At 37.4% G+C, this 12771-nt stretch overlaps 1 protein-coding gene across 4 annotated transcripts in view; it reads left to right on the top strand.

Annotated features, from left to right (window-relative positions):
- Nucleotides 1–12771, top strand: part of MYO5A (myosin VA) — a 220600-nt gene that overhangs the window by 159725 nt on the left and 48104 nt on the right. For all 4 annotated transcript variants that reach the window (XM_020980968.2, XM_020980986.2, XM_078151253.1 and 1 more), the window contains exons 23-25: nt 1555–1648; nt 8111–8259; nt 11460–11573. In XM_020980968.2, the coding sequence (XP_020836627.1) occupies nt 1555–1648; nt 8111–8259; nt 11460–11573 (357 nt within the window). The remainder of the gene's footprint in view (nt 1–1554; nt 1649–8110; nt 8260–11459; nt 11574–12771) is intronic.

Consider the following 12771-nt stretch of genomic DNA (forward strand, 5'->3'; position numbering starts at 1 on the left):
GAGGGATTGCTATCATCAATATCATCAATAATAACAGTCACTTTATCCTTTAATACTGGAGCAAATGAATAGGTCAGTGGGGAATGATGTTGAGGTAAAGATGGATTAGATTAAGGAGAGACTTGAGGCAAGGAGAGCTGTTAGAAGGCTATTACAGTGGTCCAGGTGATGGGTCCTGAATTAGGTGGCTGTGTGAGGGGAGAAAAAGGTATGTATACAAGAAATGTTGTAAAGGTAAAAATGACAAGAGTTGGCAAACTATTGGATATATGGAGTAAGCTAGAGAAAGAGAGGAGTTGAGAATGACACTGAAGTTATGAATCTGGGTTATCTTCATGAATCTGGTGGTATCTTAAACAGTAATAGGAAATTTGGGGAGAGGGGATGGTTTATGGAGGATAATGAGTTCTGTTTTAGACAGAGTGGGCTTTAGATGCCTGCAGGATACTCAGTTTGAGATGTCCAAAAGGCAGTTGGGTATGAGATGGGACAGGAATTCAGGAGAATAGGGCTCAATATATAGATCTGATGAGATCACCAAGATAACACAGAGGGAGAAGAGAAGAGGGCATAGGACGGAGCCTTGAGATACACCAACACCTAGTGGACATGACCTGGGTAAAAATACAGCAAAGAAACTGAGACAGGTAGGAGAGAGGAACCAAGAGAAAACAGTCATGTAAACTCAGAGAAAAGAGAATAAGGAAGTGATCAGCTGTGTCAAATGCTATAGAGAGTTCAAGAAGAGTGAGATGAGAAGAAGCCATTAGAACTGGAAATTTGGAGATCATTGTTGACTTAGCAGAAGGCTGCTTCAGCTGAGCAGTGTTGACAGAAACAAGGTTGCAGATCATTTAAAAAAGAGTAAGAGGAGAGGAAGTGGAGGCTCGGTTAGGAGTTGACTTTCTAGAATGATAATGAGTGGGGATTATAGGCTCTGTGAGTTCCTTTGTTTTTGTTTTAAGAATAGGGAGCCTTTTGCATCTTTGTGAAAAGTAGGGAAGGAGCACTGTAAACTATCAGAAAGAATTTCTATTTGTTTCCAAACAGAAGTTTCCAAAAGAAACTTCTTTTGGATATGCTTGTAGATTTTGATATGGCACAAGTATTGTTTCAAAATGTCAACTTTCCAGATCATGAGGGGTCTTTAGTAACATAGACAATTATCCTTGATCTCTTCCTACTTTGCTGAGTTGTATGAGACAAAAATCTCTGTTTTGTTTTTTAAGTTTTATTAAACAATTAACATTGAACACCAACTGCCAACTAAACTTGGTAAATATATCGAAATTGATTTCAGTGTATATAAAGTATAACAGTTTATAGTCACTCCCTCTAAGACCTTATCAGTATTCTCTGTCCATTCATTAAAAACATGACTCTTCATAACTAAAGTTTATACTCTGGGAATTCTTGACTTTGAGGAAAGGATTAAGATGAAGAGTCCACTTTACTTCAAGGATAAACTTGTTGAATTTTGATTCCAGTATATTTGTATTTGTCATGATGATATAGACATTTTAAACAGTTAACATTAATAATTTTATTTTACAGCTGGTATCAAATCTGAAGGAAGAAAACACATTGCTGAAAAAGGAAAAAGAGACACTCAACCATCTCATTTCTGAGCAGGCCAAAGAGATAACAGGTTAGTTGATTTTGAAGTTTGTAATTCTCTTTAAAATAAAGATGTCTCAACCTTGCTCACTCCTAACCTGCCAGGTGCCATATCAAACTTTGCTTATTTTTTTAATCAACTTTGTTTATATTACTGTAAAAATAAGTCATATAAAAGTTGTCTGCGTTTTATTTTTCTGACGTGGTTATTTATGCATCAACCAACACTTTTTTTCTCAGAGATTATTACCAATGCCATGATTGTTGTATTTCTCTTGCACTCTCAAAATTGCCAGAAGAGAGAAGTCAACATAAGCTATCAAAAATAAAAATCTTCAGTGGTTTCCAACTAAGAAGAAAAAGGTTAAATAATTTGGTGCTTGGCTGATTCTAGGGGATCTTCACATTGTGCATGTCACATAGAAGTTTCTCAATATGAGTTTAGCAAATGAACGAAATATTCACTTCAATAAACACTTAATAAGTACCTACTTTATACAAAGTCATTGTGCTATGCTCTGAGTTCAAGCCTCAAGTAAGCTTACTTCCTCCCTTATATAGAATCAATACAAAAGAACTCTATAATAACTCTAGCAGGAAAGGGAGAAGGGCTTAAGGGTGTCTTGTACAACCTAATGAGCATCCTACCAAACAAGTGTATATTTAGTAGAATGTAAGATCCTTGAGGCTTGAACTCAGAGCATAGCACAATGGCTTTGTATAAAGTAGGTACTTGATAAGTGTTTATTGAAGTGAATATTTCGTTCATTTGCTAAACTCATATTGAGAAACTTCTATGTGACATGCACAATGTGAAGATCCCCTAGAATCAGCCAAGCACCAAATTATTTAACCTTTTTCTTCTTAGTTGGAAGCCACTGTAGATTTTTGAGTAGGGCTTTAACTTAATAAGGAAGATAATTCTAGTAGCTACTTATGGGATAGATTAGAATAGGGGAAAAATTGGAGGCAAAGTAAACCATTGAAATGTTGCAATGATTGGTAACAGGGCTACTCTTTTAAAAATCTATGCCAGCATTCTCTACCAGAACTGTTAGTGATGCTTTTTTCATGGAAATATTTCTTTGACACATTTCACAAGAGTCTTTTAGCTTGGGCACTCGTGCATTTTGGCAGACATTAATGAACAACTTAGATTCTCAGAGGTCTTTCTTTGAAAGTAGAAGTGTAAACAGCAACAATCGTCATCAACAAAAGTGTCCATTTATTAAGGGTGGGGATTGGAACTGTGATTTTAATGATATAGGAACTCCCCAGTAAGGAAATTTGTGCTACCAATGCAAGGCATCACCTTCTCTGCAACTTAAGAGTGTTAGAGAATTGTCTAGATCACTAAGAGGTTAATTGACTTAGCCAGGATCCAGGCAGTACTTGATTCTTGGTCTTCTGACTCTGAGGCCAACTTTCAATCTACTGTGCCTTGCTGCTTCCCTGAAAATTTGCTGGTTCTAGTGAAACAATAGCTTCTTTTGCACAAGTGAATCCCTCTGTCTGGAATATGCTTCCCTTTTCACCTCTGGTCAATAGAATTTCTATCTTCCTCTTTATCTACTGTGCAATGCTGCCTCATCTGTTAAGCATAAAAAAATGAAAATATTCATTGATTAGTTTGGGGAAAATTTTTAGCTCAATAATAGCAATAACATTTATTAAGTGCCTAGGATGTACAAGGTACTGTGCTGAGTAGCAAAGATACAAAGACAGAAAAAAAAAGGATCTATGATTTCAGGAAATCTTGTCTACTGGGGAGAGGAAGAGAACGTGAATAGCCAGGGGAATCAGGAGGGCTTCCTCTAAGAGTGGGCACTTGACCTGAACCTTGAAAGAAGCTAAGGAATCTTAGAGGCTGAGGTGACAAAGGGATATATTCCTGTCATGTAGGACAAAGAGAAATGCAAATATGTAACTCGTTGTCCATCAGAATGGTAATTCATTCAATAATTTAAGTATCTTCCATGAGGAACTTAATTTTAATAGCCTCTCACATTTTTACATATCATATCCAGGTAGATATAACACTTAGAAAAAGGGAGGTGAACAAGGAGAATATTAGAGGAGGAAGGGCATGAATTCTACATTTCTGCCTCCCCCCCATTTTCTCTTTGAGTGCTTGCAAAAGAAACTGACAGGGTAGGTGGAAACTCTTCAAGGCCTTTGGAAAGGAAAAGGAGAGAGAGAGAGAGAGAGAGAGAGATAGAGAGAGAGAATATGAGAATGAGAGAATGCCTCCTCTAGGATAAACTGTATGCACCTCCAGTAGAGAGAGAATGAGCATTTATCCTTTGAGTTCTTTTCCAAATCAGAAAAAAAATCTATCTACTTTCATTCACTTTACTTTCTCCCCCCACAAATTACCAGTTACAACTCTTTGATATTCCATACTTTCCCATGATAGGGGATATATTAAAAATTCTTTTTTCTAGTATATCTGTCTCTGCTTGGCCTTGTAAACATTTATTTCTTTTTCATATAAGTAAGTTATGTAGCTGTGCAAAAGTCATTATGTAGCAGTTAAATATCATTTTAGATAACCAGAAAGTCTTACTGTAGAAGGGAGGGAGAGACATTCTGTGGAGGATGCTCTGTGGATTGTGTTCTGCCAGATTATAGCCTGAGAATTACAGACTGACCTTGTATAGTTTGGCAGGGCATAGTTTCTTTTTATTGTACTTCGATTTGATTAGAATTTAGTCCCTGAAGTGTCGATTCATGCCGTGTGACTTCATGTTCCTTGCCCTTGGGGGGGTTTATTCCTCAGGGCTATGATCTGCTAAGTAGGATTTTCCCTCCTTGAGGAGGAAAACAGTGGGGTCTTCAGAGACATTTAACTACCTCCTTTAGAAGATCATTTCTGCTATCCTTCCCACCTGCTCCCATACACCCATTTGGAATCAATTCAGTCTCCATATAAGCCCCATAAGACCATTATTATAGCTTCTATATGCCTTTCATGAGTATTGCCATAAGAAGCATGTCAACATAATGTAGATAGGAAGAGATGCAAGCCTTTGCAATAAGGTAGCAATTATAGAAGTGGAAGAGATATAGAGAAAATCAGTGAACCTTAATAATTCATTAGATTTGGTGGGTGGAAGAGAGAAGGGAATAAAAAATGTATGTAAAATTTTGAGTTCAAACATCAAAAAAATAATAGTTCCATTAATGATAGGGGAATTGAGAAAATGTATCTATTTTCAGGAAAGATAAGACAAATTTTCAATATGTTAACTTTCAAACATTAAAGAGGATAGGTATTTAAGTGTAGTGTAGTTGACAAGTGAAAGGGTAAGAAATTAAGGCTGAAGATGTAGGCTTGAAGGTTGTCAGAATTCAGGTTGTGGAGTGATATATAACTGCCACTTCCTAATGGGGTTTAAGAGAAAGCAGCTCAGCCTGAACCTTGGACTAAGAAGAGGAGCAGAAAAAAGTGAGAGGTGGGGGAAATAGATGTCTGAAAAAATAAAGTCAAGAGAGAAGAGTTTTAAAAAGAACTGGTAAAGTGCATAATATGTAATGAAAATATCAAGACAGGTAAAGACAGAGATTGCATTCAGTACCTTACCCTTAGAAGAGTGTTAGTGGAGTGATGAGAAAGGAAACCTAATTTTATTGGGTTAAGGAGAAAGTAGGTGCAATGAGTGGAAACTGTCTGTTGAGGAATTTAGCCATGAAAGACAGAAATGAAATAGAACCTATGTTCTAACCACCTATTTGGGAGAGTCGCTATGGTCAGGGATTGGCTGGTTGGACCATTTGAATAGTCTACTCTATTCAGATGGTCCAACCAGCCAATCCCTGACCATAGTGGAGGCAGTTTAGGGAAGAAATTAAATATACTAGAAAAAGTGGGGATGAATATAAAAGCAAAATTCTTTATGAACCATTTGAGGATAAGATGCAGAGCACAAGTTAAAGGGCTACAAAAGGAGGAATGTCTCTAGAATTATTGGGGAAAAAAAGGGGGAAAGGATAACTGCAGACAGGTGTGAAATCAGAATAAGAGTTGGGGAAATGTATGCCTGATGTTTTATATACTTAGCACATGAAGTATGACACAAAGTTGTTGGGTTTTAATGAATGAATGAAAAAGCATTTATTAGGGCTTATTATGTGTCAGCACTGTGCTAAGCCCTGGGAGTACAAATACAAAAGAAAAGTCAATCTTTGTCTTCAAGGAGTCCGCATTCTAAATGGAGAGCCAGTCTGTGTTGGGGAGTGATGGCCAGGGTTGATTTGATCTTGGTTCCAGAACTGGGGAAGTGAGGATGGAGGTAGCGTAGGGAGTAGGAGAAGGTACGTGCACGGTGGCAAGAGAAGACCTGCACAACTTGGCATTAGGTAGTGGCCAAAATTAAAATAGGTTGAACTTCTTCGGGCCACAGATGATAGATTTTTAATGGCTCACTTTCCAAGTAAAGGCATAATTAATGATTAAACTATTTTGCAAGTAAATCATATTTAAAAGAGGAAAATTTCAATTAATATCAATTAATTGCACTTATTACTTAAGATTTTTATTTATCATGAAATCACTTCTGTCAAACTAGAGACAGACCGACAATGGTTGGTTGCCACCGATCATGTGGCAAACAGGAGGGAGTGAATAGTGGTAACCCACCTGCCAAGTTACATGACAGGCACAATAGTGACTAGTGCAAGGCGGGTTAAGCCATGCATGGACAAAAGCACTCGTTACATCTATACTTTCTTTTATGTCCTCTACATTTTTTGTGGACTGCCCAAAATCCTTTGGTGGGTTACAAGCAGCTCACAGGCCATATAATGTGCAGACCTGCTATAGAGATTGCCAAAGACTAGGGAGTAAAGTGAAGCATGCTGAGGCCTGCATACAAGTTGTGGCCCAGGTGAAGCAGTCACCAAACCGGAAATGTGTCCCTCAAGTGTTATACATAAAAGGTGTGGCCCTTGCTCTGGGTGGGCTGACAAAGCTGTCAAAAAGTGATCTGGGAGAGAAAATCATGGCCCAGGAGTTGAGAGAAAATAGAAGTTTAGAGAGATGAAAGTATCAAATGGCTAATTTGAGGTATGAACAAAGGAATTGATATCTTTTCCTCTACTCCAGCCAGAACTTGTTGGTTCTGCAATTTTCTCCCATACATTCAGCAATTCAAGAAAAGGAGTTTAAGAAGTGAAGAGTAAGGGGTTATCCAGAGGTCAGGAATGGGAAAATAATAGGAAGGTAAGAGTACGGGAGAGCTACTGTCAGAGGTGAAGACTATTAAATTGAGGTTAAATCAACTCTACTGAGTATTAGTGACATAAAAAGACTTCAAGAAAGATCTAAGAAACATTCCCCCTTTTTAAGAGTATTTTAACCAGCATTAGAATAGATTTTTAGAAAGACAAATGCCATAATGAGATTATTACTCTTTAGGCATTACATAAAAACAGTAAGAAAAAGACTTTATCAGGAATTTTATATTTATCATACTTCACACTGGAGTGTGAAGTTATTGATATCTTTTCATTCATGAAATGAAATTATTTTGTTTCTCTTTTATCATACTGATATTTTTTTTACTCTATGTTTGTTAGAGTATTCAAAGATGTTAGAGTATCAAAGATGCCTTTATCTTTTAGATTTAATAAGTATCTTTAATAATGGAATTGCTTTTCTCTTTTAGAAAAGAAGAAATAGGTATCTGTACGTATATACACCTCCCAGTCACTGAGACTTATCCATTTTACTTCTACAATATTTCTTGCATCTATCTCCTTCCTTCTATTCATCCCATAACCACCTACTTCAGATTTTCATCATCACCGCAGCTTCCTAATTAATTCTTGTTTCTAGTCTTCCTCCTCCCTAATTTATCCTTTACACAGCTGCCAAGATAATTTTCCTAAAACGCAAGTCTGATCATGTCATTCTCCTGTTCAAGAACCTTCAGTGGTTCCCTATTCTCTCCAGCCTCCTTGGCTTAGGATTTAAAGCCCATCACAATCAGAATCCAAGGCTGCTTTTCCAGGATTACCTCATTTAACTTCCACTTCAGAGAAACTGGTCTACCTGCTTTTTCCCTAAATTCAACACTATAGCTCCCATCAATATGCGTTAGCATGTGACTGCCATTCCCCATTTCTTACCTGTTAAGAAGCCAAGCCCTAGCTTCCTTCAAGGCTAAGCTCAGTGTTCCATCTTCAGTAGGAAGCCTTTGAGTTGTTAGTGGTCTCTTCATGCTCTTCCTAGATATCATACAATCAAGGGTGATTTGGGGAACAGAATGTGTACACACACACACACATTCACCTATTTGTCTGCATGTGACATTCTTTTCACCCACCTCCAAGTAGAATGTAAGTTCCTGGAGGACAGGAGTTATTTTTTGTTGTGTTATTGAAGCCCCAGAGCCTAACTTAATAAATAAATGCTTTTTGGATTAAGTTGGATTCTTTGGTATATGCTAACGATCTATCTTTTCTAAGCTTTTCCTTGTATTTTACTTGTCAGAGACCATGGAGAAGAAGTTAATAGAGGAAACAAAACAGTTAGAACTTGATCTAAATGATGAAAGGTTGAGGTACCAGAACCTTCTGAATGAATTCAGTCGTCTAGAGGAGCGGTACGATGATCTCAAGGAAGAGATGACCATAATGGTGGTAAGTTACTTGGAGAAGCTGCGATATTGATATTCAGTTGAATAGAATTGAATACAGATTGACTTTGTTTCATGGATTCACTTCCATCCTTGCTGGGCACATTTTATAAATTTAATTGTTCAAATCAACCTCTACAAGAAAACCTGACCACGTTTTTAGTTGCAGAAATGGCTCTCTTCACATGATTTTTACATATATATTATTCACACACTTGTATTAAAGTATACTTTGTAGTTAATGCCTGTGGCCTCAAGTTCTTACTGAGTCTATGGGATTGGTTATTTAAACAGCCCTATTAATGATCCTAAGCTAGAATATAATAGGGAAGAAGAAATTGGGAATATATCATATCCTGACCTCTGTCCACCATCAGAGAGAACAGAGTGTCCTAGCTCTCCTGCTGTCTGAAGGGACAGGATTTATATTCATATACAAATGAAGATAGAATTGCCTATAGTGCCTCCTACACTGGGGAGGAAGATAGATGCTTAACATTTTCCTAACCAAAGTCCTTAAAATATGAGGGAGAGATGAAGGGTCACACTGTGGTGAAAATGAAAAAGAGAGGCAGAACAGCTTCTCACATGGGTCCAGGAAGCATTCTCCGTACACAGCTGCTCACTGAGCACATGCTTCAAAGAAGGTGCTGGTAAGGTAATGACTCTGATGGAAATCAGGTTGACAATCAGTAATTGCCATTCAAGGAGCTCATGAATAACTGTATGTGCCTTACCTACTGATAAGGATCATTCTATTTTCTGCTCTGCTTGGACTAGTGTTATTAAAAAAGGAAATAGGCAGCGGAGTCTGTACAGCATCATATGAGCTTGACCTCCTTCCTAGACTATAATATGCACACACCTAGCCTAGAGCAGTGGACAGTGGAAGAAGCAAACTGCCCATTTCCTTATAAATATCACTTCCTTCTACAAAGAACACTTTTTTGAAGAGAGTTGCTATCTTATCATTTGTTGCTGTTAAGATATTAATAGCAATTCCTTCTTTTATTAATAATAATAGATAACAATAAAGCACTTTGAGATTTGCAAAGTTGAGATTAATATGATCTCACTTGGTCTACATTTTAATGCTCCAAGTAGTCCATCCTTCTTAACAGGCTCTGTAAGTGGTATGCATAACTAATATCTCACACTGTTCCTTCTTTGTGCAATTTCCATGCACTCATTTCAATTCAGTCAGCTGCTAATGGCTTACCGTTGTATAATGCACGATATTCATCAACAGGGATACAAAAATGAAAAGTGACAATAAAAAGTCTTCAAAGAGCTTAAGAAATCTGATAGGGTGGGAGGAATATGACATATACAACAAATATGTATGATACAAGGTTAAGTATGATAGGAGCAAAGGAATGATCTAGACAAAGCACTCTTAGAGGAGGGTAGTGATCACTTTCTGCTGAAGGAATAAGGGGGAGGCATCATGGAGGAGATGGTCCCTGAGCTAGGCCTTGAAGGAACAGCTACTGTGGAGAATATAGTAGGGAATTAATCAGAAAGAGCCCTGTATAATGGGTGGGGACCTGGGTAAGGTTGATCGTATAACTTTGTGGTGATCCCAGTCAGCATAGTTTTGTGACTTTCTTGAGCAGTGTTCAGGACTAGGAGCAGAAAAGGCAGGTAGTTGGAGTGAACCAGAGCTGGAGATTTCAGGACAGAAGCAGCAAAAAGATAGCAAACAAGGTATTCAAAAGTAGAGGACAGTACATTGATGAAGATGACCAAATGGTCAGGATTGTAAAGGGGGGGAGAGTGAAGTCAGAATAGTAATGGTGAACTGAAGGAACAGGGAGTGGTTAAGAGACTGGAGATCACGATGCAGGCTAAGAAGGAATTCAGGAGGAGTGAGAGATTGGGGAAGGGTGGGAGGATGAAATGATAAGAAGAGAAGAGAAGCTCAAGTTCAGAAGTCATAAGACTGCAGAAACATCACCATGTTCAAACTCTACTTTGCAGGTCAAATCAAGACCTGGAGAGGTGAGGTAACTTGATTAAGATGACATTGTACTTAGTGTCAGGGGCAAGACTAGCAAAGAATCCCGATTCCCAGTCAAGTGTTCTTTCTAACACAACACGTTGCCATCCTTCTTTTTTGTCTCATTCTTTCCCTCAGCCCAGTCTCTCTTGTTCCCACCTGGACCCCTCCTGAAGGAGGAAGAAATATTTTCCCCTTACCAGTTTCTTGAATATGTGGGCCATGGGTGCTCCCTCTTGGAAAAGTGGGGAGGGAGGTCTAGCCAGATTAGGCTCTTTGGGGATACTTCATCCAGTGCCTAGTTCATAGTAGGCATTTAACAGATGTCTATTGATTGATTGTGGTATAGATCCAAGCCTAACCTTCAGAGGAACCTCAGAGCAGCAGCTTCTCTCCTTCTTTCCTCTGGCTGACACCAGACATTCTTAGTTGTAATTACAAGTTAAATTCATTTATGTGAACCACTTACCATTCATGTCCAGTCCATTATACAATGAAGTAACAATCATGCATATAATTAAATGTGTCAGATTTACTTTGTGTAAATCTCATTTGATTGCAACACCAAACATCTATATTCAGACTTTATGCTATATTACTCATCCAACATGGTCATCCACTAACTACTTTTTATAAGTTTGGACAACGTAGCTAGTAAGTACAAGCATTTTTCACTAGGGTATTCTGTTCCTGGCTTGCCATTCTGGTTTTGCTTGTTTATTTTTTGAGGAGCTTTCACTACAGTAGAAGGAAAGGTATTTTCACCTTGAGGAGTTTGGAGAACATGTAAGTCTGAAAAAAATGAATCTTGTAGCAAATCAGTTGAGAATAATAATAATAATAATAATAATAGTAAATAGCTGATATCTGTATAGTACCTATTTTGTGCCAGGCACAGTACTAAGCACTTTACAAATATTATCATTTAATCCTTACAACAAACCTGGGAGGTGGTTGCTATTATTATCCCCAATTTAAGGTAAGGAAATTGAGCAAACAGAGATTGGGTGACTTGTCCAGGATCACACAGCTAGTAAGCGTGTAAGGCCAAATATGAACTCGGACTGACTCCAGGCCCAATGCTCTTACCATTGTACTACCTAGCTACTCCAGCACTAGTCTAGAAGGAAGTCTGGGTGGGATTATCATCAAATAAACATGGAAGGAGTTTCTATCATTCATTTCTTATTGACATTGCATTTCAGCACGTACCTAAGCCTGAACACAGAAGAACTGACTCTACCCACAGCAGCAATGAATCTGAATATACATTTAGCTCTGAAATTACAGAGAATGAAGACATTCCATTGAGGTTGGAGGTGAGTTTTATAGCATTGCTCCTACTTTTCCAGTGAAGAGTAACATGTGACTGCTCTTTTTGCTCACATGACAATTTTTATTGCTGAACTAAGATTCCTTGCATAATTATTGCATCACTTAATGAATTAGTGTATTGATGATACTTCAATAATAGTACTGCACACTAATGGAAATTGTATTACAAGGTTTACAAATTACTTCCTTGTGAGGTAGGTAGTACAAATAATATTCTCCTCATTTTGCAAAAGATGAAACTGAGACCCAGAAAGCTAAAGGATTTATAAATATATCAGTTAGACTTGAACTTGGGTCTTCTGATCACAAGTTCAGTACTCTTTCTACTATACCAAAAGTAATACATATTTTGATTCTTGTTTGTACATAATTTAAAAGAAAAATCCTTTCTCCCTATTAGACAATGAACTCTTAGGGAGCAGAGACTATCTTTTACCTTTCTTTGTATCTCAGCACTTGCCCCGGTGCCTGGCACATTGTAGGCACTCAGCAAATGCTTGTTTATTAAGTTTATTGATGCTTGACTGCCTTATTTATAACTCCCCATTCATGTTCAGATTTTGTATCTGAAAAAAAATTTAGCCTGTCAGGGGTCTGTACCAAGCACAGATAAATTATATACCATTTGCAAATGGAATTGCAAATCTTGAAATCACTTCCTTAATACAGAGGGTTGAGCTGCTTGTGCTTAAGTACTGCTCTAGTTACTTGGCTAATAAAAAAAAAATTAGGCTAACAAAAACCATTGAGCTTGATTGATACTACTTGTTAAAAATATAAGTTTGTTCTATAGTAATGCGTAGAAAAATATTTGGAAATTTTTGCTTTCATTTTTGTGTTTTGCATCATGAGAAATGAAACCAAGAGAACCTTTTGCAGTAACCCTAGAACTTCATTAAATTCTGTATTGGACTGTTCCAATATCAGCCCTGCCCCTTTTTAGATAAACTATTAGAAAAGATAATTTCAGTTCAGTTCTTCTATTTTTATATTTGATTCAGAGAAACTTCAGTCAGAAAGAGATTAGTTCCAGAAATACTTTCAAAAAGAGCTGAACAGCTTTTTCCTTTCTTCTGTTAGTTTTACCTAGAAGCAAAATGTTCCTATTATGTCATTTTGTTCAAAATAGAGAAAAAAGTCTCTTTAAAACAAATAATTTTTTTCTGTAAAATGGGCCTTCAG

The sequence above is a fragment of the Phascolarctos cinereus genome, unplaced genomic scaffold (genome assembly GCF_003287225.1).
Source record: "Phascolarctos cinereus isolate Bilbo 61053 unplaced genomic scaffold, phaCin_HiC Scaffold_3;HRSCAF=262, whole genome shotgun sequence".
Classification (NCBI taxonomy): Eukaryota; Metazoa; Chordata; class Mammalia; order Diprotodontia; family Phascolarctidae; genus Phascolarctos; species Phascolarctos cinereus.